Below are 27,245 nucleotides of genomic sequence, written 5' to 3'. Positions count from 1 at the left end.
CAACTATAGGAAAGCTCTGGTAATCAGGTATCCAGTTGTTCTGAAGTCCCGATTAATTGGGCATCTGGCTCACTTATTACTATGCTAAGTCCTTGTTTTCCATGGACTTTATCAGCGGATCCCAGAGTCGTGAGGTCAGCCTTGTCCTACTACAAGTGTGGGTTGGGTGTGTGGCTGGTGCTGGAGTCCAGAGTGCAGGCCAGGATCTGGAGTGTTTGTATTTTTCAACTTGTTTTCCCATTCTCTCTTTAAACGCCCCATCTTATCTCCCATATTCTCTTTAAGGCGACCGCTTTACCAAGCACCTGCGCTCCATCAACAGTGGCCGTCTGGAGTTGCCAGTTGTCAGCCATTTTAATTCCCCTCCCCATTCCCACAGAGACCTGTCTGTCCTCGGTCTCCTCCACTGCCAGGGTGAGGCTAAACTCAAACTAGAGGAACAACGCCCCATATTCCGCCTAGATCGTCTACAACCCGACAGCATGAACATTGAATTCTCCAATTTCAGGTAAACTGCTCCCTCTCTGTCCTTTTCTCCTGATCAACCCAGTTCCTCCTCCACCCACCTCCATCTGCACTTCACCCTCACAATCCTCCCACAAGGTCCACTCCCGCCATCTGCCTGCCTCACCTCCAGATTCCAGCATCTGCAGAATTTTGTGTCTCCATGCTCCACCTTCCGTTCCTATCAAATTCCGCCACCTGCAGCCCTTTGTTGCCTCCACCTGTCACCTTGCAGCCTCTGTCACTATCTCCACTCTTCCCTCCTCCATCTGCCTGCTACCCCTCCTTACCTGGACCCACCTATCACCTGCCAGCTCCTTCTCCACCCCTTCCCCTCACCTCTCTATACTTGCCATCTCCCCTCTATCTTTCAGTCGAGATGAAGGGTCTCGACCTGAAATGTTGACTGTCCAGTTCTCTCCACAGATGCTCCTTGACCTGCTGTGTTCCTCCAGCATCTTGTTTGTTGCTCCAGATTCCAGCATCTGCAGTCTCTTGTGTCTCTTCTTAAACTCACCATGGAAAATTTGTCATGCTAAAGTGTATGGGGGGCAAAAAAAAAAGTGAAGTAAAATTTTGGGGTGATATGAGTAACATCCAATGGGCCAGAAAATCTGCTAGTTTGGTAGCACTGATATCCCCAGGGTGCTCGATTATTTCACTTCTACTCTACAGGTCAGATTTTCATTGGAGCAGGATAATTGGGAGGGTCATACACTCCCTCTACTGCTTCAGATCCAGAACTGTACTCACATGCTGAAAACCTTCATCTGTCCATGTCCTCCTGAATGCCAGATCTGGAATGAGGAATAGGCATCAATGTGACATTTAGATGTTTATCCAGGATGGTGTGTTGCCAGGATCAAGGAAGTCACTGGATGGATGCAGATCATCCTGATGGACGAGGGCAAAGAAAAAGGTCCAGATTGGTACCAAAGCCGTTGGTGGAAAGAAGGATGAGGTCCTGCAAGCAGTACGGCATGCTTGCCTTCATCAATCGAGGCATAGAGTGTAAGATTCAGGAAGTCATGATGCAGTTGTATGAAAGTTTGGTAAGGTCACACTTGGAATGTTGTGTGCAGTTCTGGTCACCCCTTAACAGGAAGGATGTGGAGACTTTGGAGAGGGTGCTTGAAGGGGTTTACCGGGATGCTGCCAGATTAGAGGGTGTTGGCTATAAGGAGAGGTTGGACAAACTTGGATTGTTTTCTCTGGAGCATTGGAGGCTGAGGGGACACCTGATAGAAATTATGAGAGGCATAGATAGGGTAGACAGTCAGAATCTGTTTCTCAGGGTAGAAATATTGAATAATAGAGAGCATAGCTTTAAGGTGAGAGGGGGAAAGTTTAAAGGAGATGTGTGGGTAAATTTTTTTACACAGAGAGTGGAGGGTGCCTTGAATGTGCAGGCAGGGGAGGTGATGGAATCAGATATGATTGTGGTGTTCAAGAGGTTTTTAAATAGGCAGGGAATGGAGGGAAATGGATCACGTGCAGGCAGAAAGGATTACTTTAATTTGGCATCATGGTCAGCACAGACAGGGCTGAAGGGCCTGTTCCTGTGCTGTACTGTTCTGTGTTCTCGATCTGTTGTGAATTTCCACGCCTTCCTCTGTTTAACAAGTGTGCTGTGTTTTACAGGGTTGAGTTTACCAAGCTGGCTGCTGAGCCAGGAGTAATCAACCTTGGTCAGGGGTTCCCGGACCTGCCTCCTCCCTCTCATGTGCAGGAAGCACTGGCTGATGCAGCGACAGGTGAAAACTTCATGCTGAATCAGTACACGCGAGGGTTTGTAAGTTCTTCTCGTTTGGCTCATTTAAGAGGCTCTTAGATGGGTACATGAATTTGCAGAGAATGGAGGGATATGGACCAGGCAGAAGGGATTAGTTTAATTTGGTATGATCTGTTTAATTAGTTCAGCACAACATTGTGGGCCGAAGAGCCTGTTCCAGTGCTGTACTGTTCTGTGACTACCTGAGTTGGTTTCCTGTTTAGTGTTGAGTACTAAAATGATGCATTATATTATCTGAGGAAAGTCATTAAATATTTGTTCATGATGTTGTGATAAGGCTGATATTAAATCCCCACCCGTGGCCTGAAATCTCAATAGACCAATTGAGAGTTAATCACACTGGTGAGGCACTTGGTGTATATACTTAGACTAGGGCATACAGACTAAAACAACTGGTGTGCTTCCTTCTGGTATTTGGTATTGGTATCAATTTATTATTGTCACTTGTACCGAGGTACAGTGAAAAACTTGTCTTGCATACTTGTCTTCTACTTGACAAGTTGGATTTCTACGCCGAGCTTGATCTTAAATGACCATGGTAGGATCTGAACTTGCAACTTCTGAACTACTAGTCCACCCCTGGATGTGGTCCCAGCAGCATAGGAGTTGGTGGTGGGACAAGAAGGGCGAGAGCAATGGTGATAGGGGATTCAACATTTGGGAGGTCAAGTAGACATTTCTGTGGCATTAGATGTTCATTCAGGATGGTATGGTGCCAGGGTCAAGAAAGTCACTGAATGGCTGCAGAGTACCCTGAAGGAAGAGGATGAAGAACTAGGTCCAGATTGGTACCAATACCATTGGTGGAAAGAGGGATTAGGTCCTGCAAGCAAATTTTGGGCAGCCAGCAAAAGGTTGCAAAGCAAGATCACTAATAACCTCGAGGATTACTCCCAGTGCCACATGCTATCAGCACCAAAACAGGAGGAAAGAGCAGATGAATGTGTGGCTGGGGAAATGTTGCAGGGGGGGAGGACTTTGGATTTGTTGAGGACTTGGGACAGCTCCTGGGGCAAGTGAGACCTGTACAAGTCAGATGGGGTTTACCCCAACAGGACTGGGACCATTGCCCTTGTGGAGTGGGGTTTGCTGGTATTTTGGGGGAGGTTTAAACTGGCGTCAGGAGATGAGAACTCGAGAGGTTATTTGGAAGGGAGAGGAACAAAGCTGGAAATGGAAGTTAGAAATAGTGTGCAATATAAATAGACAGGAGAAAAAGAAAGGCAGATAGGTTCAGAGTGTGGAAAATTCTCAAAGGCACTACATCAATATGCAGACATATGAATAAATTAATAGCACAATAGTTGTGAATGCAATGCGTCTGCAGGGTTACAAACTGGGAATTGAATATCCCAGGGTAGCTGACACTTGGGAAGGATGGGCAAAAGTGGTAAAGGGTGTTGCTGTTAATAAGGGATGGCAGCACCAGGGTAGATCAAAAGGATCTTAGCCTTGAATCTGTTTGGGTAGACCTAAGGAATGGCAGGAGACAGAAAACATTGGTGGGAACTTGATTAAGGCCTCCAAATATTAGTAGTGTAGCGGTTAACGTAATGCTTTACAGTGCCAGCGACCCAGGTTCAATTCCGGCTGCTGTCTGTAAGGAGTTTGTACGTTCTCCCTGTATCTGCGTGGGTTTCCTCCGGCTGCTCCGGTTTCCTCCCACATTCCAAAGACGTACGGGTTAGGAAGTTGTGGGCATGCTATGTTGGCGCCAGAAGCACGGCGACACTTGCGGGCTGCCCCCAGAACACTCTACGCAAAATAGGTGCACTTCACTGTGTGTTTCAATGTACATGTGACTAATAAAGATATCTTATCTTTATCTTATGATTTAAGTGAGGAAATTAGTGGTGCAGAGGTCATGCAGTAATCATGGGGGACTTCAATCCACACACTGACTGAGTGAGTCAAATTGGTACTAACAATGTAGAGGATGAATTCCTGAAATATATACAAGATCATTCTTCATGTGATCTAAAAAATCCAAGTAGATAACAGGCTGATTTGGATTTACTGTACTATTGTGCAGTGAGAGAAGGTTAATTAATAAAGGGGGCCCTAGAAAAGAGTGACCAAAACTTGACTGAAAATGATTGTAGTTCAATCAGAAAGCAGACTTTTTTTTTTGGAAGTTATCAAGATGGGAGAGGGGGTGTCTGTGTAGATTGGGGAAATTATGTTGAAGGGAATGACGGCGGTTAGGTAATGGCTCGCATTTAAATAATGCATGATATGCAACAAACATGCTTTCCTTTAAGGTGCAAAGACTCAGCAGGGAAGGTGTTTTGTGCCTTCCCAACCATAGATCACAGGAAAAGTTAAAGATGGTATTAAATCAAAGAAAAAGATTTGCAAAGCTACAAGGAATCAAAAAAGGGGATTGGATGTGCTTCAGAATTCAGCAAAGGATAACCAAGAAATTAAAAAAAAGGGATGGCAGAAGGTGGAGGATTATGGACCAGTTGGCTTAACGTCTGTCGTTGACAAGATGCGAGAATCAATAATCAAAGAGGAAATGGCTAATCAGTTAGGAAAGCTGAATATAATCAAACCTAGTTAATGTGATTTATGAAGGGTAAATCATGTTTGACAAACTTGCTCAAATTTGAGGATGAGACAGGAAGGGTTGATGGAGAGGATCCTGTGGATGGAATGCAATTAGATTTCAAAAAGGCATCTGACAAGGTGCCACATAAGGGACTGGAGCATAATTATGAACCCAGTATTGGAGGAAGTGTGTTGGCATGAATTGAAAACTGTCACGTAGAAAACAGAGTTTCTAGGCTGTAACTAGTGGAGTACCCCAGGGATCAGTTCTCAGCGCTCAGTTGTTTAATATTTGCATTAATGATCTGGAGGACGGAATGAAATGCAAAGTCTCCAAGTTTGCTGATGATACAAAAAGTTAGAAAGGCATGTTGTGGTGAGGGGTATTGTGATTCTGCAACGGGATATGGATAGATTGAATGATTGGGCAAAACCTGGCAAATGGAGTTTAGTGTGAGGTCATGCACTTTAGTAAGAAGAATTAAAAGGTGGATTATTATCTAAATGGAAAGAGACGGCAAATGAGTGAAGTCTAGAGGGATCTAAGCGTTCTAGTGTATCACTGCTAATTGACAGAAAAAGATTGCTGAGGCAAAGATAAAGGCTTCAGTTAATATCTCCTTTAAATTTGTTTACAATTTGCTGTATTCAGACTTATAAAAGTTTCTGTCTCTCATTGACATAAAAAATGAACCGGCTCTGAAAACTGAGGTTCTGTCTTGTATTCCACATGGGCACTGGCTCCTCCTTCTATGAAATGGTAAAAAGTACACTTGGTATGTGCAGGACATTGAGGAAATATTCAAGTTGTTTGTTTGCCCTGTTTAATTTTTGGTGGTTTCCTGCCACCTTCAATGAGTTAATGTTTGACCACAGTTTTTTTGTAATTTTGCTCTCCCCATGCTCTTCTTCTGGAGCCACAGAGCAGAGATTTGTAGCATGGCACCTGTTGACACCAGGGAACTCCCATGTTTAAACTCATGAAGCTGATTGATTGAGAATTCCCACTGGGATCAGGGACAGGGAGTAGGGTACTCTCCATTCACTTTTTGGAAGCCTGGTGGTAAAGGAACGAATGGACCCTAAGGAACGGCAGTACCTACTGTTGCTACCACATCTCTGCTCCAATTACACTGGCATTGGAAGATGCAGGTACCCTGACGCAGAAGAGGGATTCAGGCAGGTCTTTCATGTTGGGAGCATAGCCAGGAATACCTAGGAATAATATTTCCAATTCATTCACAAGATGTGGATGTGACTAGCTGGACCAACGTTAAACGTCCATCCCAACCACACTGGCTGGATCTGTTCCGTCAACATAGGAACAGAAAAACAAAGGAGCAGGAATAGACCACGTCTTCCCTCAAACCCCCCCCCCCCCCCATTTAACATGATAATGGCTGATCTACATTTGCTTCGGCTCCTCCCCTGAGCCATTTTGCCATAGCTCTCAATTCCCTGATTTTTTTTCCAAATAAAAAATCTACTCCCTCTTTAAATTCCCCCAATGATCTAGCCTCCACAATCCTCCAGGGTATAGAATTGCAGAGGTTCACTGCTCTCTGTGAGAAGTTCCAACGCACCTCTGCTTTAAATGACTACCCCCAAATGTGTCCCCTCCTTCGTGATTCTTCCACTATTAGAAGCAACTAGACATCTACCCTGTCCTGTACACTAAGGATTCCCCCACCCCCCCAAGATCACCCCTCATTCTGCCCAAATCTAAACAATATAGATCCATGACAACTTTCTCATCCCAGGAATTGGCCTAGTGGATCTCTTCTGGACTGCCTCCAATGCCAACTACATGCTGTGGGTCTGATTGGCTAGGGAGGAATGGCAGGTTCCTCCTTTAAGGATATTAGTGAACCAGATTAGTCTTAGCATTTAAATTCTGCATCTGCTGTAGCAGGACTTGAACTTGCATCTTCAAGCACCTGGATGGTTGGTCCATTAACATCGTCACTACACTGCCACTTCCTTTAAAGGCTGCCACTTTCAGTTGAACTTCTACAATCTCATTATTTCTGTAACGTTAAAGTGGTCTCGGTTTGGAACTCATTTCAATTTTAGGCATGGATTTGCATTCCCTCTCTCCCTTCAGTAGATGACACAATTATGTCAGAGCAGGTCTGATTTATTGAGCTTTGCATTCTTCTGGTTAAACAAAGTTCCTTTGGTAACAGAATTGAATCCTGGAATTCCACCCATGTGTTTAGAAATTTCCTTTAGATTGTTACATTATTTCAAATTACTTAATTCTAGATCTATTTTTTTCAAAAAAAAGTATTCCAACAAATAAACTCGTAAGGTGTTTGTCCTATTTGGACATCTTTCCAAATGCATTTCTTTTAAAGGAAGAATGGTTTTGGTTAGCATAGTAATTGCTCTCCAAAGCCATTAGTTTGATCAAATTTGGTGTGTTTAGTGCCCTGTTACATGATATAGGAACCTGAATCCTTGCCTGTCCATAGATTAAGGCTAAGTACACCTAACAAAAACACTTCCGGTACTGATAACTTGTTAATGTATTTTGCCTTTTCACACAAGGGTCATCCTCCATTAGTGAAGGCACTTGCTGAACTATATGGACATGTATGTGGACGATCAATTGACCCAAATAAAGATATTGTGGTAACAGTTGGAGGGTATGGTTCTCTCTCGCACTCCATACTCGGACTCATTGACGAAGGAGATGAGGTAAAGAGCAACTGATTAGATTTTTTTTCCACATAGGTTTGATTCTGCTGTGTAATCATGTGCTTATTAATGTTAAACACCAGGCACCACTTATAACTCTGCTAATAACTGAATGTGTTGAGTGAATGATTCAGCCCTGTGACCTGGGAGAGTCCCAGTTTGGTCCAAGCTCTGTACTTGTCTCACCTGGAATCTGTTGCCTCTGGAGTAGGTTAAAGTAGCAATGTGTCTGTCCTCACAGACCAGAACTAATGAGGCCATCAGAAATTCTGCAGATGCTGGAATCTGGAGCAATACACAAAAACTGCTGGAGGAACTCAGCAGGTCAGGCAGCATCCATGGAGGGAAAGGGTCCTGATGAAGGGTCTTGGCCCAAAACGTCGACTCTTTATTTCCCTCCATGGATGCTGCCTGACCTGAGTTCCTCCAGCAGGTTTTGTGTATTGCTAATGAGGCCATCCACTGTCCTCGAGTTGCTGCTTTTTGGATGCCAAATGGGGTCCCCTCTCAGCTACATGTAAAAGATTCAACTACTTTGTCTGAAGGAGAAATAGCACAGCTCGCAGAGCCGCTGTCTCACAGCTGCAGGGACCTGGGTTCAATCCTGATTCTAGTGCTGTCTGTCTGGAGCTTAGCTTCAGCTTCCTCCCTCATCCCAAAAACGTGCAGGTTGGTGCATTAATTGGCTTCTGCAAGTTGCCCCGAGAGTAGATGAGTGGAAGAATCTGGGACGGGGGAGATGATGGAATGATTAAAGTTGGTGTTTGATGGTCAGTGTGCACTTGGTTGGCCAAAGGGTTTGTTTCTATGTTGTATCTCTGTATGATTCTAAGAGCAAGTTGTTACATTGGCATCCTGATCAATATTTAATCCTAAACCAGTGTCATTATAATAATTTATCTTTCCTTCAGTCATAAGACCATAGACCTTAAGCTATAGGAGCAGAATTAGGCCATTTGGCCCATCGCGTCTGCTCCGCCATTCAGTCATGGCTGTTTTTTTTTAACCACATTCTCCTGCCTTCTCTCTGTAACCCTTAACCCCCTTACCAATCAAGAACCTATCAACCTCTGCCTTAAATACACCCAAACACTTGGCCTCCACTGCCATCTGTGGTGACAAATTCCACAGATTCACCACACTCTGGCTGAAGAAATTCCTCCTCATCTCAGTTTTAAAGGGACATCCTTTATTCTGAGGCTGTGCCCTCAGATCCCAGACCCTCCTCCTAATAGAAACCTCCTCTCCATGTCCGTTCTACCCAGGCCTTTCATTATCTGGTAGGTTTCAATGGGTTCTCCCCCCTCCCCCATCCATCTGAACTCCATCGAGTACAGGTCCAGAGACATCAAACGCTCCTTGGCAGTCCGGGAGCCAGTTGCCTGGTCTGGTTGACTATATTACATCAGTGACTTCAATAATAATTCTCAAGATTGAAATTCCCTGAGAATGTGAAATATGTTCAATTCTAATTTACATTTTTCTGGATATTTATTTTGAATACTTGGAATTAATAAAGCTTGTTTTTAAATTTCAGGTGATCATCATTGAGCCATTTTTCGACTGTTATGAGCCAATGGTTAAAATGGCTGGAGGGGTCCCTGTCTTCATCTCTCTAAAACCTGTGAGTGTTTAATCAATTGCTAAATAGAATTACCTTCTTAAAGAGGTTTGACAGTGAGTGTTGCATTTACAAGAAAAAAATCCTTTTGGTGATAGAAATCATCCAACTCTATGACATGAAGGGAGATCATTTGACCCATTGTGTTTATGTCACCTCAAGGATGAGCGCTTAGCCCCCTGCTCTACTCTCTACACACACATTACTGTGTGGCTAAACACAACTCTAATGCCACCTTCAAATTCACTGACAACAGTACTATTTTTGGTGAATTACAGGTGGCAATGAGTCAGCTTACCAGAGCGAGATAGGACTTCTAGTTGAGTGGTGTTGCAACAACCTCTCGCTCAACATCAGCAAAACTAAAGAGCTGATTGTTGACTTCAGGAAGGGGAAGGAGGGTGAACATGCGCCAGTTGACATTGGGGGATCGGTGGTGGAGAGAGCAGCTTTAAATTCCTGGGCATTAGCATATCAGATGACCTGTCCTGGGGCCCAGTACATAGACACGATCATAAGGAAAGTGTGCTAGCGTCTTCACTTTCTTAGGAGGTTAAGAAGGTTCGGCTTGTCACCGAACACCTTAACAAAATTCTACAGATGCACTATTGAAAGGATCCTGACTGGTTGCATCATGGTCTGGTACGGCAATTCAAATGCGCAGGAACGTAAGAAGCTGCAGAGAGCAGTGGACTCAGCCCAGTACATCACAGGCACATACCTCCCTACCATTATCTCAAGAAGGCAACATCTATCATCAAAGATCCCCACCATCCGGGCCATGCCATCTTCTCGCAGCTACCATTGGGCAGGAGGTACAGAAGCCTGAAGTCCCACACCACCAGGTTCAAGGTCAGCTACTTCCCTTCAACCATTTGATTCTTGAACCAACTAGTAAAACCCTAATCACTACAGTTGAGCAGTAATATGACCACTTTGCACTAAAATTGATTTTTTTTGTTTTAATTGTGCTCTTTCGGACAAAAATTGTGTATAATTTATGTTCTTCTTGTGAATGCTGCTTATCTGATGCTATGTGCCTGTGATGCTGCTGCAAGTAAGTTTTTCATTGCACCTGTGCACACATGTACTTGTGCATATGACAATAAACTCGACTTTGACTTTAACAGCCCCTAAATGGAGCTATTTCTCTGAGCCTATGTCTGCAGTCTTGTAAATCTTCAAAAGTGCCTTTTGTGCAGCTTATAAATGTGACTAAAGTTCACCCTTTTATACAGTTATACAGTACAGAAACAGGCCCTCTGACTCAACTTGTCCATGCCAACCAAATTGCCTTGCTAAGATAATCCCATTTGCCAGCATTTGGCCCGTGTCCCTCTAAACCTTTCCTGTCCATGTATCCGTCCAAATATCTTTTAAGCACTCTAATTGTACCCACCTCTACCACTTCCTCTGGCAGCTCGTTTCCTATACCCACCTCTCTGTGTGGAAAAAGTTGCCCCTCAAGTCCCCTTTAAATCTTCTCCCCTCACCTTAAATCGATGCCCTCTAGTTTTATGCTCCTCTGCCCTGAGAAAAAGACGGTGACTGTTTCACTTTATTTATCCCCTGCGTGATTGTTATATCAGTCTTGGGAGTTCCAAACATGCCATTCCTTGGATGAGAATGTTTTTCTTTAACATTTTTTAACATTCATTTTCTGGAACTGAACATCATCAGCAATGTCAGTTTTTATTGCCCAACCCTAACTGCCCTTGTGAAAGCAGTGGTGAGCCACCTTCTTGAACTGTTGCAGTCCTTCAGGCCTCATTATAGGAAGGATGTGGAGGCATTGGAAAGGGTGCAGAGGAGAGTTACCAGGATGCTGCCTGGATTAGAGAGTATGCATTATGAGGAGAGACTAAGGGAGCTAGGGCTTTACTCTTTGGAGAGAGGGAGGATGAGAGGAGACATGATAGAGGTGTGTAAAATATTAAGAGGAATAGATAAAGTAGACAGCCAGCACCTCTTTCCCAGGGCACCAATGCTCAATACAAGAGGGCATGGCTTTAAAGTAATTGGTGGGAAGTTCAAGGGATATATCAGAGGAAGGTTTTTTACCCAGAGAGTGGTTGGGGCATGGAATGCACTGCCTGGGGCGGTGGTGGAGGCAGGTACGATGGTCAAATTCAAGAGATTACTAGATAAGCATATGGAGGAATTTAAAATAGAGGGATATGTGGGAGGGAGGGGTTAGATAGTCAAAGGTTGTCACAACATTGTGGGCCGAAGGGCCTGTATTGTGCTGTACTGTTCTATATTCTGGTGAAGGTACCTTTACAGCGTAGTTGGGGACAGAGTTCCAAGATTTAGACCCAGTAACAATGAAGGACTGGCGATTAAATTTTCAAATCTGGATGGTGTGTGACCTGGAGGGGAAGCTGAAGGCGGTGGTGTTCCCGCACACATGCCACTCTTGTCCTCCTTGGGGATAGTATCGTGAGTTTGGGAAGTGCTGTCGAAGTAGCTGGTAGGGTAACTGTAGAGCATTTTGTAGATGCTACACAGCATTCACTGTGCCTTGGTGGTGGGGGGAATGAATGGTTAGCATGCTTGATAGAGGCTGCTTTGTCCTTGATGGTGTAGTATTTCTTGAAAGTTGTTAGTGCTGTGCTTGGCCAGGCATGGAGAGTATTTCATCGTGCTACTAGATTGTAGATGGTGGAAAGGCTTTGGGATGTCAGAGGTGAGTCACTTTGTGCAGGATACCCAGCCTCTGACTTGCTCTTCAATGAAGCGCAGCCTGTGATTTGCTCTTGTAACCACTGTTTTTGTGGCAGGCCCAGCTGAGTTTCTGGTCAACACCAGGATATTGATGGTACTCTGCTCGTATCCATTCACCAATTAACAAATCTATGTCCTCTAATTATTGATCCCTCTGCTAGGAGAAATATATACTTCATGTCGAGGTCTCTAATGATTTTGTCCAGCTCAATTAAATCTCCTCCTTCAAGGAAAAACAGTCCACTTGTGTCTCCTGCTAACTATAATTCTCCAGTCCTAGAAAGTTGTTCTTTAAACATTTCTGTTGTCATACACCCATTGCATTGAAGTCATCGGGTAAATAAAATGCTAACGTACCCTTGCCAAGGGTGACCAGATAGTGAGAGTAAAAAATTGGTATTGTTATTGTCACGGGACAGGGTGGGAGGGAGAGGGTAATTATGTATATAATGTTGAAAAAAGAAACAGTATGTTCACCTAGAGTGATCTTTCTGGACTCAACAAAGTTGGAGTAGATATGTTGAATAAATGATGCACACTGTCTTGAAGAAATGTGTGAAGGAAGCTTAGATTTTATATTTGCCAAAGGGGGCCTTCAATTTCTATTCAACATGCGTACCCGTGAACAAGGGCCACTTCTGTAAAAGGCCACCCAGAGTTCGTTGTGGGATCAATTTTCATTACTTTCGGAACATAAGATCACGAGAAGCAGAAGTCGTCCGTCTCTCAGGCCTGCTCCACCATTCAGTAAGATCCTGCTCATCCACTCTTGACCTCGACATCAATTTCACCATTTTCTTCCCATACTCCTTTGCAGTTCAAATGCCTGTTTGAAATAGAGAATTCCAAAGAGTCATGAACCTCTGAAGAAATTAGTACTCATGCCCGTCTTAAGTGGGTAACCATTTATCTCAAAACTATGCACTTTAATTCTAGATACCCCCATTAAGGGAGATGATCTGTCAGCATCCACCATGTCAATCCCATTCTGAGTCTATAACCCCAAAGAGTATTGGCTCAACTGTCTCTAATGCAAGGACATTCTTTCTTAGATATGCAGGACCAGAACAGAACACAGTACTTCATTCACAGTCCTATCATTGCCTTGCAGAGTGGCATCAAAGCTTCCTTACTTTTATACTCCTTACAGTAAAGGCCAATATACCATTAGCCTTCCTAATTACTTGCTGTACCTGCATGCTAATCTTTTGTTTTATGTACAAGCTTCCTTTGTACAGCAACATTCTGTAGCTTCAGCAACACACACGAAATGCTGGAGGAACTCAGCAGGTCAGGCAGCATCTATGGGCAGGCAAGGTAGTGTAGCGGTTAGCGTAATGCTTTACAGCACCAGAGACCCGGGTTCAATTCCGGCCACTGTCTGTTTGTATGTTCTCCCCGTGTCTGCGTGGGTTTCCTCCGGGTGCTCTGGTTTCCTCCCACATTCCAAAGGCGTACGGGTTAAGAAGTTGTGGGCATGCCATGTTGGTGCTAGAAGTGTGGCGACACTTGTGGGCTGCCCCCCTAGAACACTCTACGCAAAAGATGCATTTCACTGTGTGTTTCAATGTACATGCGACTAATAAAGATCTGTTCTGATCTGATCTATGGAGGGAAATGAATAGCCAGTGTTTCGGGCCGAGATCCTTCATCAGGACTGGAAAGGAAGAGGGCAGAAGCCAGAATAAAAGGGTGGGGGATACTGGCAGGTGATAGGTGAGTCCAGGTGTAAGAGGGGAAGGGGGGTGGTAAAAGGCAATGATGTGAGAAGCTGGGAGGTGATAGGTCGACTGTTTATTTCCCTCCAGAGATGCTGCCTGACCCGCTGAGTTCCTCCAGCATTTTCTGTGTGTTGCTCCAGATTTCCAGCATCTGCAGAATCTCTTGTGTCTCCATTCTGTAGCTTCACTCTGTTTAAATTATTACTTGCTTTTTCATTCTTGCAAAGTGGGTGACTTCACACACTCCTACATTTCATTCCATCTGCCAGCTACTTTCCCATTCACTTAACCTATTGTGTCCTCCTCACAACTTGCTAACACACCTTTTTTTTGTATTAAGATGCTAGAATGGAGATAAAGCAAATGACCAGGAAAGATGTTATCGTTTACTTCGAGGACAGTTGAGTGCAGAATTAGAGATGCTATCCTTCAATATATAGGGCGCTAGTGAGACTGCATCTGAAGTACTATGTAGAATATTGGCCTCCTTATTTAAGAAAGGATGTAAATGCATTGGAAACCATTCAGAGGAAGTTTACGTGACTGATACCTGGAATAATGGGTTGTCTTGTGAGGAAAGGTTTGACAGGTTAGGCCTGTATCACTAGAGTTTGGAAGAATAGAACATAGAACACTACAGCGCAGTGCAGGCCCTTCGGCCCACAATGTAGAGCCGACATTTTATCCTGCTCTAAGATCTATCTAACCCCTCCCTCCCACATAGCCCCCTATTTTTCTATCATTCATGTGTCTATCTAAGAGTCTCTTACATGTCCTTAAAATAAATGTCTTAAGTGTTCTTAAAATAAGAAGGGACTTGATTCAAACAAGAGTCCTGAAGAGTCTTGACAGGATGTTTTCTTTTCTGGATGAATCTAGAACTAAGGGGTACTGTTCTAAAATAAGGAACACTCATTCAAGACAGATGAGGATCATAAGTCTCTGGAACTCTTGGCTTCAAAGGATGGTGGAATAGAGTCTTTGAACATTTTGAGGAAGTATATAAAGCAAGGAGATGAAAAGTCATAGCAGGGTAGCTGGGAATATGTAGCTGAGGTTACACTCAAATGGCCAATGACCTTATTGAATAGCAGAACAGGCTTGAGGAGCCGGCACGTCTCTCCTCACCATCAGTAGTCTACAGGAGGCGCTGCCTCATCCATCATCCACCATCCAAGGCAACATCCACCATCAAAGTTCCCCACCATCCGGGCTGTGCCATCTTCTCGCAGCTACCATCGGGCAGGAGGTACAGAAGCCTGAATTCCCACACCACCAGGTTCAAGAACAGCTACTTTCCTTCAACCATTCGGTTCTTGAACCTATTGGCGGAACCCTAATCACTAATTTAGCAACACCATGACCACTTTGCACTAAAATGGACTTTTTTATGTTTTAATTATATTCTTTCTTGTAAAAATTGATTGATTTATGTTTGTTTTTCTTACGAATGCTGCTTATATGATGCTATGTGCCTGTGATGTTGCTGCAATCAAGTTTTTCGTTGCACCTGTACTTGCACATATGACAATAAACTCAACATTGACTTTGTCCTTTTGCCCAGAGCTTCAAAGTAACATTGTGCTCTCCAATTGGCCAACCTAAGAAGAACCAACCAAAATGCTACATTCAGAGGACAAATGCTCAGAGGAGTTCTGTCAGATTTCCTGCCTTAGTTCTGGCAAGTGATTGGCAGAAACTTTTGAGAAATGGCGACAGTTGACCATTTGTAACATCTCTGTGGTGCTTTCCAGTAGAACTCCACCACAGAGATGCTCTTGAAACCTTGTAAGATGATGGAGAGTCAGATGGAGAGTCAGTGCATTGTTATGTGCCCCCACAGAGAAGTTGCTCACTCAGCTCCTTCAGGTGTATGAAGGAGATGAACCAAAAGGCTGTATCTGCCCTCACCTGAGTAAATATTCCCGAAAAAGGAGTTCTTATTGTGTGCAATTCTGGTCACCTCACTATGGGAAGGATGTCGAGCCTTTAGAGAGGGTGCAGAGGAGGTTTACTAGGACGCTGCCTGGATTAGAGGGCATGTGCTATCAGGAGAGGCTGGACAAACTTGGGCTCTTTTCTCTGGAACGGTGGAGGCTGAGGGGTGATCTGTTGGAAGTGTATAAAATTATGAGGGGCATAGATAGGGTGGACAAGCAATATCTTTTTCCTATTATTGAGCAATCCAGTACCAGAAGGCATGCATTTAAGGTGAGAGGGGATAGGTTCAGAACAGACGTGAGGGGTCCATTTTCTTACTGAGAGAGTGGCGGGTGCCTGGAATGCGTTGCCTGATAGCGTGGTGGAGGCAAACTCATTGGGGGCTTTTAAGAGGGGCTTGGATGGGCACATGAATGAGAGGAAAATAGAGGGATATGGTCATTCTGTAGGTAGGAGGGAAAGCTATGTCGATATAACATTGTGGGGCGAAGGGCCTGTTCTGTGCTGTGCAGTTCTATAAAAAGGCCTATTCCCACTTTTCCCAAAGCTTGAGGCAAGAAAGCCAAGGGAAATGGAAAGTTCTGGTCGGCATTTGCAAGAAGAGATAGGTCAGGGAAGGGTTTGGAGCACCTTTTGGGAATGCAAATTGGGGAAAACTCCAACTGCAAAGATCCATTTAGATCGGTTCAGTCCAGGTCTTTCTAACAGCTGCAATTCTGAGTCTCTGCTGCCAACACTGGTACAAGTGGTGAGAGAGCCTCTTGTACTCAAACAACAATCTCAGCTGTATTTACTGGGGTCCAACAATGCTCACCTATTCTCTTATGAGAACCCCCCAACTGCAGATTGATGAACCAATATAATACCGTGGTTTTGCACACCAGAAAATGAAGATGCTCTGTGACTGTACTTTGTAAACTTGTTTTATTCACTACTTTCTCCTTGTCTCAGAAGGAGAAAAGGATTCCTGTCTGAATAATTGATTTTTGTTTCATTGCTTGCTGTTCCTTTTATGTTGCTCCTGGCAGTTTTCTCCGAAGCTAAATATTTTGCTCATTTCTCTATCGTATTTACTAGGATCCCTGGAGGAAAACTCAAGTATGTTTTTTTTTCCTGTTAAGACTCCAGAGAAAGTTGAGGGGGATGTGAGCGACAGTGGTAACTGGATCCTCGACCAAGATGAACTTGCCAGTAAATTTAATTGCCGGACCAAAGCAATAATCATTAACACACCCAATAATCCATTGGGCAAGGTAAGGCTCTCAAATCAAACCTTTGTTACTCTTTTGAAATTTTGGGTAAATTGGTTTATTATTGTCACATGTACCAAGATGCAGTGAAAAACTTGTTTTGCATGCTGTCCGTACAGATCATTTCATTACAACAGGGTATTGAGGTAGTATTGGTATTGGTTTATTATTGTCACTTGTATCGAGGTACAGTGAAAAACTTGTCTTGCATACCATTCGTACAGATCAATTCATTACACAGTGCATTGAGGTAGTACAGGGTAAAAACAATAACAGAATACAGAGTAAAGTGTCACAGCTACAGGGAAGTGCATTGCAGGTAGACAATAAGGTGCAAGGTCAGACAAGTCCATCTCATCGTATAAGAGAACTGTTCAAGGTAAAACAATAACAGACTGCAGAATAAGGTGTTACAGTTACAAAGTGCAGTACAGGTGGACAATAAGGTGCAAGGCATATCAAATATTACACTGTCAGATGTGTGAAGGGAATCTACCTTTTGAATGGATCACAAAATCAGAATAGGTTCTACCACAAAGAAGAGTTTTAAATTTAAAATTTCATTAAACTCCTGAGTGGAGCCAAAATGTATTTGTGCTTTTACAATGGAAGACATAGTATGGCTTAGGGAATATTATGTGGGTACCCTTCTTTTCTAAAAAGAGTTGTAAGTGCTATATATATAAGCTGCCACAACTGCTTCAGTGTAGAACTGTGAAGAACCAGATACATTTCAATAAAGTTCTGAAAAATGGACTGGTTAATCACTCTGTTTAGGGCCAGCTATGGACAGAGAATTAATGTCCACATCCTGGAAAGTGAATAAATACTTTTAAAAATTCCACTATGTCCTGCTTTGCCCAGAGGATTGTTTCATCTTGTAACTTACGATTTGATTTTTTTTAGATATTTAAGATGGAAGAGCTGAAGGTGATCGCGGACCTGTGTATTAAGCATGATGTCCTCTGTATCAGTGATGAGGTGTATGAGTGGCTCGTGTACAGTGGACATAAGCACGTAAAAATAGGTAATACCGAATGCGTCCACATATTGAAAAGGTCATTGGAGAACGTGGACCTCTGCTGAGTAATGCACGTGTCCTGAAAGCAAATCTTTGGTCATCTTTCTTGGTCCCAAGCTCTGCATTTCCAACCTTAGATTTCAGGAAAGCTGACCAAGAAAATGGTAAAGAAAGGGAAAGTAAAATATGAAAGCAAACTACAGGCTGTCCCTGGGTTAAGAACCCCTGACTTATGGACACCCCTACATACAAACAAGCTCCCATAATGTTATGAAATTCAGAAGTCTGACATACATACATACATACATATGTTCGTTTTGCAAATGGCAGAACCAATTTCCTCTCTCTCTCTCAGTAATTGTTATTTCTTATCAGTCATGTGTGCTTTTGATGCCATTTATTACAATACTGTGGAGATGTAGTTACCACAGCGAGTGGTTTTTGTGTATATTCTGACTTGTGACCAAAATGGACTTGTGAATGTCTGTAAAAACAGAACCCATTCATTACCCAGGGCAACCTGTACCGAGAAACTTGAAAGCAGACTTTAAGGGCTTCTGTAGGAAAGAAGGAAAGCACTAGTGAGGACAAACGTGAGTCCCTTACAGACAGATGGGAGAATTTATGATTGAGAATAAGGAAATGGCAGAGGAATTTATCAAGTACTTTGTGTCTGTCTCCATGAGAAACACACAAAAGAAATTCCCAGAAATACTGTAGAACCAGGGTTCAACACAAATGCGGAAGTAAACAAAATCAAAAAGTATAATTACTCAAGCAATTAATGAGCATTGCATTGCAAACATAAAGCCATGGACCAGATGATCTACAGCTTAGTTTTGAAAAAGGTGACTGAGAGATGGTGGGTGCTCTGTTTATCATCCCAAATTCTACGGATTCTGGAATGCTTTCTGCAGATTAGAGGGTAGGAAATGTGACACAACATTTTTTTTTAAAGAAAGAAGAGGGAAAGGAAGCGGGGAACTACTGAAAAAGTGCTGGAGGAACTCAGCAGGTCAGATAGCATCTATGGAGGGAAATAAACAGTGGACGTTTCAGGCCGAGACCCTTCTGGTAAAGAGTCTCAGCCCGAAACAGCGACTGTTTATTTCCCTCCATAGATGCTGCCTGACCTGCTGAGTTCCTCCAGCACTTTTTGTGTATTGCTCCTGATTCCAGCATTTGCAGAATTTCTTGTGTCTCTGGGGAACTACTGACCTATTCACCTGACATTGTTAGTTGGGAAAATGCAGTGAAGGACATGATGAAATGCAGTGAAGGACATGATATCAATGCACTTGGAAAAAAATAACAATATGATTAAGCATGAAATGAAATGGAAATTCTGTTTGACTGATCTAGTGGAATACTTTGAGGAAGTATCCAGCAGAGTAGATGAGGGGGGGAAACTAGTGGATATGGTGTATTTGAATTATCAGAAGGCGCTTGATAAAAGTCCCACCCAGTTTGGTGTTAGAATGTGGAATTGGGGGTAATATACTAACTAGTGTGGACTGGGAGTTGGTTACAACATAGAAAACAGAGTAGGGATAAATGAGTCCTCCTTGTGTTGGGAGGCCGTGACTAGGGATTGGTGCTGGGGCCCAACTATTTGCAATTGATGCCATTGGTTTGGCTGGGGTGACCAAATGTGACGTTTCAAAGCTTGCTCATGACACAAAACTAAATGGGAGCATGCGTGGTGCCGAGGGTGCAAAGAGGTTTCAAGGGGTTGCAGACAACATGAGTGAGTGGATAGACAGAGGACAATGTGGACAAAAGAAGTGAGGTTATTCACTTGGGTAGAGAAAGCAGAGGGTCTGAGGTTCTTTTTAGTTGTGGAGAGATTGGGAAATGTTGATGTTCAAAATGTCCTGGTACATAAGCCATTGAAAGCCACAGGCAGTCAGGAAGACAAATAGTATGTTGGTCCTTAATGCAAGTGGAGTTGAGTGCAAGGTTAAGGACGCCTTGGTACAATTATGTAGGGCCTTAGCATGACCACACGTGAATTTTGCGTACAGTTTTAGATTCCTTGCTAGAGAGGGACTGCAATGAAAAAATGTTCTTGGGATTCTCTGGGTAATTGTTTCCAGCACACACGGCCCATGTTTGGAAGCTTGCTTGTGGCCTGGCACTTGGACCAACAGTCTGAAAGATTGGTTCCTAGCATGTGTCATAGGAGGAGAGATTGAGTAGGCTAGGGTCCTGTTCTTTAGAGTTAAGAGCGAGGGGTGACCTAATTGAAACATACAAATTCTTAGCGGGATTGACAGGGCAGATATGGGGAGGATGTTTTCCCTGGCTAATGAGTCTAGAACTAGGAGTCACATTCTCCGTAAAAGGGATGGACCATTTACAGCTGCAATGAGGAGAAATATTTTCACCTCTAGAGTAGTGAACCTCAGGAATCCTCTACCACAGACAGTCTAGTCATTGACTGTATCATTAAAATCTAGAAATTGATTGATTCCCTTTAGAGGAATAAAAGCTGTGCAGATAGAGCAGGAAAATGGTGTTGAGGAAGATCAGCCGTGATGTTGAATGACGGACTATGCTCAAGGTGCCACATAGCCAACACCTGCTTCTATTTCTTGAAGCTTAATCAAGCCAACCTTCTTGACTGAGCTTTCAATAACCTGTCCCGGTAAATTGCCTTTGGCTTGGTGTTTGTCCTGATTAGCACTCTTGCAATGCACCATGAGAAGACTTCCTCCTTTAAGTCCATTGTATAAAAAAAGGCTCTCTAAATGCACCTTCCTTTCAGGTGCAGAAGGAGGGAGATCAGGAATCTATTAAGCAATATAAAGTGCAGCTTCTTTTAATTACTAAAATTAGGGTAAAGAACGCTTGGAAGAAACTTTCCGTCTAAAATGGCTGATGATTTAAAGCTTGCTTGTGGCTTGGCATTTGAACTTGTAGCTGAAGAAGGTGAGCAGCTTGGCAACCTCTGTCTTTCCTTGAGCCACAGTCTCCACTCAGGACCAGCTCGGCTTCTGATGGGGAAATAATCCACATTCCAGTGTCACGAACCAGCAACAAAAGAAACACACTGAGTCATGATTCAGTGTTAAAAACTATTTTATTAATCACTACTTATGATAATACGAAAAATAGAAGTAAAAATGTTAGTATGTTAGAAATTCAAAAATATTAAACCTTGGACATTAACCCCTAAACTAAACTCTTTGTGTGTGTGTGTGTGTGTGTGTGTGTGTGGCAAAGTCCCAAACTCCAAGTCCAGGAATGGTTCTTAAAGTTCAGTTCCGCAAGCCATGAGGTGAAACATGAGCAAAGTCTTCTTCAACAACCACTGTCTGAAGATAAGACGTAGATGTAGAGAAACATAGAGAGTAATTACAAAGTCCAAATGTTCCACGATGGAACCCAAACGACTCTTCAGTGTTTACTCGGTAGTGACTTCCTCACCCCGAAAAGCATCCGAATCGCGGTTGTCCACACAAATACCTGTTTCCTTCTACAGGTCAGCAACAAGGTGAACTCCACTGGATTACTTCCAATTTCCATACATGGATTTCTGTGGCAGACACAGTTATTGTTTCTCATCCATCAATAGAGAAACTAGCAAGCTGGTGTCTCTCTCCCTTCTCTCTCTCTCTCTCTTTCTTTCTCTTCTGACCTCTTCAACAACGTCATTACGTCCTTTATCTTCTGTTGACGTAAGCACGCCACACACACACACACACACACACACACACACACACACACACACACACACACACACACACACACTCTATCTTAAAGGGACTTTCACTGAGTCCGTAACACCAGTCACGCTATACAACTGCATCTTTTGTATTGGGTTAATCTGTAGACATGAAAAGTAAAAACATTCAGCAAGTCAGGTAGATTCTGTGGGAGGAGAAATTGTTCAGATTTCGGGACCAGAACTGGGAAAGATGGGAAAACAGGTAGTAAAGAAAGTGGGAGAGGGCTGGGTAGAACAAAGGGAATAATTCTGATAGGATGAAAACAAATGACTTAATGTGGCAATTAAGTAGCAATTAGGACCAGAGATATGAGCTTCTACTGGGATGTGGGTTATCTCCCTGTTACGGGTACAAATGGCTTTGGTGCTTTTCCCTTGGCACTGGCCTGGGTCAACAAGAATTGGGGGTGGGGGGACATGCTTCAAGGTCCGTTTATTTCTGTGAATTGACACCTTGATCTGCCAGAACTCCCTCAGATTACATCTTAAGACATGCCTGGTGTTGGTTCCGTGGGAGTGTTGATGTTGTAGTTCCTGTTTCACCATGTTCTTGCTGTCAATGACTTCTAACTTCACGACTGGTTAAACGAGTAAACGAACAGCAAGCCAGATAAAGAAAAATATGCCCTGCACTATTTACCTCCATCTACTTCCCTCACCTGAATCATTGATCACCTTGATTCTTCCTGTTGGCCTTTTCCTATGTTTTATGCTTGGACCATTTTGAGATTGGCCTACACATTGTCTCCACGGTGAAATTCACCCTCTAAACTCCAGCTGTCTTGTTTCTTGCTGGTACTGTCAGGCCTGTCCTCCTCCTTATTGTTGGGCAAGTGCCATGTCAGGTCGCACTGTAGCTCTGTACCTAAGGCAGTTCAGCTGTAATGAGGGTCCTCCAGAGACTGGCAGCAACTGATGGAGGGGGAAGAGAGCACTCTTAAGTCACAGAGGCTGAGAATGAGGGCACGTATTGGCGATAACCTGCTCAAGAAATGAGATGCAGTCAACACAATCATCCACTGTACTGGTGTTGGAATATTAGAGGAATCTGCAGCTTTAGTTATGATGACCCAGTGTCCGACTGTGCTTCCACTCCTACAGCCATGAAATTGCTTGCTGATTCCTGGGTACTAACTGTCCTCTGGTAGTTGTCTGTTACTGTTTCATATCAGGGTGCAGCAATGCAGCTCTTCCCAGCAATGTACAAATGGGACCTCTGGTTCTGTCGATACTCGGGTGGGGTGGAGAGGTTGCATGTATTCGCTGCAGAATCCATGCCCCCTAATTTTGGTTGGGATAGAGTTTGGAGAAGCTGCCCCCAGTTATCAGCTGATTGTTGCACTACAACATGGGGGTGGGGAATGAACATAATAGGTACAGTTGAAAAACACAATGATGCTGGAGGAACTCAGCAGGCCGGGCAGCATCCGTGGAGAAAAGCAGGCGGTCAACATTTCAGGTCAGGACCCTTCTTCAGGACGTGTTTCACGACCTTCATCGTATTTTTCATCTAGGTTCCAGCATCTGCAGTCCTTTGTTTCTATAATAGGTGCAGAGGTGGCTCATTCAGCCTGCTCTGCCAGTTAATAAGTTCAAGGCTGATCTGTACTTGGCATTAACTCCATTTTCCTTCCTGTCCCCATTACCCTTCATTCTGCCAAACTCTATCTCACGTACTAAATGACCCAATCTCTGTAGCTTCCTGAAGTAGAGAATCCCAAAGATCCATGATCTTCAGATCCCACCAGGAAATGTTTCTTCACCTCCACCTTCAGTGAGAGGCCCTTATTCTAGAACAAGGGTCCTAGTTCTATCTTCCCCTATGAAGGAAGACACCTTCTCAGCATTTACCCCCTTGAGGTGGAAGGAGATCAGTGCGGCCATGTGGAAAGCTGGCTTTTACCATTGTTCACTCGTAGTCAGGAGCAACCTCTCACCCACTGCCTTGTTTCTTCTCTGTGATTCACCCCCATGAACATAAAGATGTAAGAATGAGGAGTAGGTTAGTTGATGCCTGCTCCATCCTTCAATTAGATCATGGCTGAGTCCACCTCAACTTTGTCCCATGTTGCCTTAACGACAGACTTATTTGGAATGGAGACAAGAGACTGCAGATGCTGGAATCTGGAGCAACAAACAAGGTGCTGGAGGAACTCGGCAGGTCAGGCAGCCTCTGTGGAAGGAAATGGAGAGTTGATGTTTCAAGTTGAGACCCTTCATCCAGACTTGAACAGCTTCTCTTTCCCCCAGAAGTCAAAAGAGGAGTTGTTCAGGTTCAGATGAAGGATCTCGACATGAAACATTGACTATCCATTTCCCTCCACAGATGCTGCCTGACTTGTTTGAAATACCTTGTATTGCTTCCCTGAATTGCTTGGTATGATGTGGTCCATAGCTCTCAATTCAAACATACTTTCTTCACTTCATCCTTGCAGCCACGTTGCCAGGAATGTGGGAAAGAACTATTACCATAGGAAGTGCTGGCAAAGCCTTTAGTGTGACTGGCTGGAAGGTGAGTATTTTAAGAAGTTATTTATTTATCGTGTTTGTTTTAACATAAACTAATACTTTGAAGCTCATTAGTCAAGTCCAAATAAAACCTCCATCTGCAACGTGTCTGGAAGATCTGAAGTTCCAGATCAATGAAAGTATTCATAACATTGTTATTCAGAATGCTGTAAATGGATTTTTCTACTTAAAATAGTCAAGAGCTGTTTGTTCTTCTCTCTGGCAGCTTGGTTGGTCTGTTGGTCCAAGGCACCTGATAAAACATCTTCAGACTGTTCAACAGAACACGGTTTATACATGCTGCACCACTGTTCAGGTAGGAAGCTGCAGTTCCAAGTCCTTCAGCTAACTCTGGCTTCAGAAAACAATCGGTGTCAAAGGATTTCATGATTGGCACAGGAGATGCCAGCCCTTTGGAAGAGCCAACTCGTTCCACACAGTATCTTTCATTCCCTGCAGGTCTATAATTCTCTCCAATTCCCTTTTGAAAGCTATGCCTGGATCTGCCTCTTAATACTTGAATATTTACTGTTGCTGAAATACTTCTGTGATTTTTCTTTAGTCACTAAAATCAGTGGCTCTTATCTTATAATTTAATCTCTGTTAGCCAAAGAATGCAGCCATAGGAACTCATGGCTTGTTCTTATCTGCGGTCATGTTCCATCCACTGAAGAATTTTAAATTCACCCCCTTGAATCCTCAACTATCATGTTTCTTGGTGATGCTGTCAGGTCTGTCCTTGTTTTCTTTAATATATTGTTAGCCGAGTGCCATGTTGGATTGCAGACTTTTTATTTCAAATGTCTTTTTCACAAAAAAATATGTGCAGGAATTACAAATCGGTACACAGCTTCTTTGCATTCATAGTGTCATCAAGTCTATACATTCATGGTATTGTCAAGTTAATACATTCTACATACAAAGCACCAATGCCACTCGTGTGGCCTCTGTACAAAACACCCTTCAAGTGTTTGAGGGACTGTTACACAGGACTTGATCCTAAGTGTCCAGTGGCCACAGGACCTTGGACTACAGTCCTTCCCCACAAAGCCTTTGCATTGGCTGCACTAAGCCTCAGTGCCTTCCTTAGCACACACTTCTGCAGCCTGGAATGTGCCAGTCACTCACAGGAATCTTGTTATACTGGAAGACCAACAAGTTTCGGGCAGACCAAAGTGCATCTTTCACTGGGTTAACGATCTTCCAGCAGTCACGATGTGTGTCCCTGGGAACCGCCTGTAGATCAGCAGATGCATTGCACTGTAGTCTGTACCTAAGGCAGTCCTCCCAAGCATCAATTGATGGAGGGGGAAGAGAGGACTTTCTTGCCACAGTGATTGAGAATAATAACATGTATTGGCAATAATTTGCTCAAGGAGATACAATTTTCCACTGTACTGGTAATGGAATATCAGAATATCTCCTCCTCGCTGACTATCCAGTGCACCTCAAGGATACGTGCTTATTCCACTGCTCTATTCTCTCTACACGTGACTGTGTGGCTAGGCACAGCTCAAATGCCATCTGTAAGTTCACTGATGACACCACTGTTGTTGGCAGAATCTCAGATAGCAATGAGGAGGCATACAGGAGTGAGATAGATCAGCTGGTTCAGTAGTGTCGCGACAGCAACCTCACACTCAACGTTAGCAAAATCAAGGAACTGATTTGTGGACTTCAGGAAGGGGAAGTCGGGAGAACACACACCAGCCCTCATTGAGGGGTCAACAGTAGAAAGGGTGAGCAGCTTCAAGTTCCTGGGCATCAACATGTCAGAGGATCTATCCTGGGCCCAACACATTAATGCAATCACGAAGAAGGCACGCCAGTGGCTCTGCTTCGTTAGAAGTTTGAGTAGGTTTGGTATGTCACCAAAGACTCTTACAAATTTCTATAAATTCATGGTGGAGAGCGTTCTGACTGGTTGCATCACTGCCTGGTATGGAGGCTCCACTGCACAGGATCACAAGAGGCTGCAGAGGGTTGTAGACTCAGCCAGCTCCATCACGGGCACAACCCTCCCCACCATCGAGGACATCTTCAAGAGCCGGTGCATCAAGAAGGCAGCATCCATCATTAAAGACCCTCACCATCCAAGACATGTCCTTTTCTCATTACTACCATCAGGGAGGAGGTACAGGAGCCTGAAGACCCACACTCACTGATTCAGGAACAGCTTCTTCGCCTCCGCCGTCAGATTTCTGAACGATCCATGAACCCATGAACACTACCTCATTGTTCCTTTTTTTTTTGCACTATTTATTTATTTTTGTAATATATAGATTTTTGTCTTTCCACTGTACTGCTGCCGCAAAACAACAAATTTCACATCGTATGTCAGTGATAATGAATCTGTGACCATCCAGTGTCCCACACTGTTCCCAGTGATACTGCCTACCGTGTTCAGCATTGCTTCTCATTTCTCAACCTTTTCTTAAATTCTTAGTCTTCTGATTTGGCTGGATGCAATTGTTCCTTGTATTCAGGAAGATTTTCACTCCATGTTAGATATCTGGTCTTGAGATCAGTTTGAAATTTCCATTTTGGAAGAAGTGGGCACAATTTTAAATTTGCTTTGCATTTCTGCCCCAAACCAGCACTCTTGTTTTTTAACGAGAAGTTTTCTTCATCTTTCTTTGATGATTTCTTTTTAAATACAATATTTGATAGGAAGCAGTCACAAGCCTGAAATTAAGAGAACTGGATACCATTGTAAAATTTCCACATGTGCTTCCTTTATCTCTTGACTATACATGAAAATACTCAGTGCATTGAATTGTTTTTATTGTTTTGAGATTGCCTGTGTCAGCCCCTGATCAGGGCAAAATCCATTATAAAAACATTTCTCTGCAGGCTGTGTGATGCTATTGATGAAGATCTTCAATGCATTTAAATGCTCTTTTGATGTTGATTGAGAGATGTAACAGACGAGACACCAGTTAAAACTCCCCTGCTTTTCGCAATAGTGCACTGGAACCTTTGTGCATCAGTCTGAAAAAGCAGGTGGAGCCTCATTTTAATGCGTCATCCAAAAAGCAGCACTCCTTCAGAACTGCAACAGGAGAACGAAATGTGTTGTTCAGAGGAACTTGTGTGTCTTTATAAATGCATGGTATACAGTTGCAGCAAGCAATTAGGAAGGTGTGTTGGATTTTATTGTAAGAGGATTTTCATTAAGAGCAA

The 27,245-nt window shown here is 43.4% G+C and overlaps 1 protein-coding gene across 5 annotated transcripts in view; it reads left to right on the top strand.

Moving 5' to 3' along the window:
- LOC127568520 (kynurenine--oxoglutarate transaminase 3-like) overlaps positions 1 to 27,245 on the top strand; it is an 85,680-nt gene that overhangs the window by 35,879 nt on the left and 22,556 nt on the right. For 3 of the 5 annotated variants that reach the window (XM_052012379.1, XM_052012378.1, XM_052012377.1), the window contains 7 exons: positions 2,146 to 2,296; positions 7,397 to 7,546; positions 9,084 to 9,170; positions 16,675 to 16,806; positions 17,710 to 17,830; positions 23,990 to 24,066; positions 24,289 to 24,378. In XM_052012379.1, the coding sequence (XP_051868339.1) occupies positions 2,146 to 2,296; positions 7,397 to 7,546; positions 9,084 to 9,170; positions 16,675 to 16,806; positions 17,710 to 17,830; positions 23,990 to 24,066; positions 24,289 to 24,378 (808 nt within the window). Of the gene's footprint in view, positions 1 to 285; positions 509 to 2,145; positions 2,297 to 7,396; positions 7,547 to 9,083; positions 9,171 to 16,674; positions 16,807 to 17,709; positions 17,831 to 23,989; positions 24,067 to 24,288; positions 24,379 to 27,245 lie in introns of all 5 variants that reach the window. The other 2 variants (XM_052012376.1, XM_052012375.1) reach the window with 1 other exon arrangement.

This window comes from Pristis pectinata, chromosome 3, assembly GCF_009764475.1.
Source record: "Pristis pectinata isolate sPriPec2 chromosome 3, sPriPec2.1.pri, whole genome shotgun sequence".
NCBI lineage: Eukaryota > Metazoa > Chordata > Chondrichthyes > Rhinopristiformes > Pristidae > Pristis > Pristis pectinata.
This window is presented reverse-complemented; position numbering and strand designations above follow the sequence as displayed.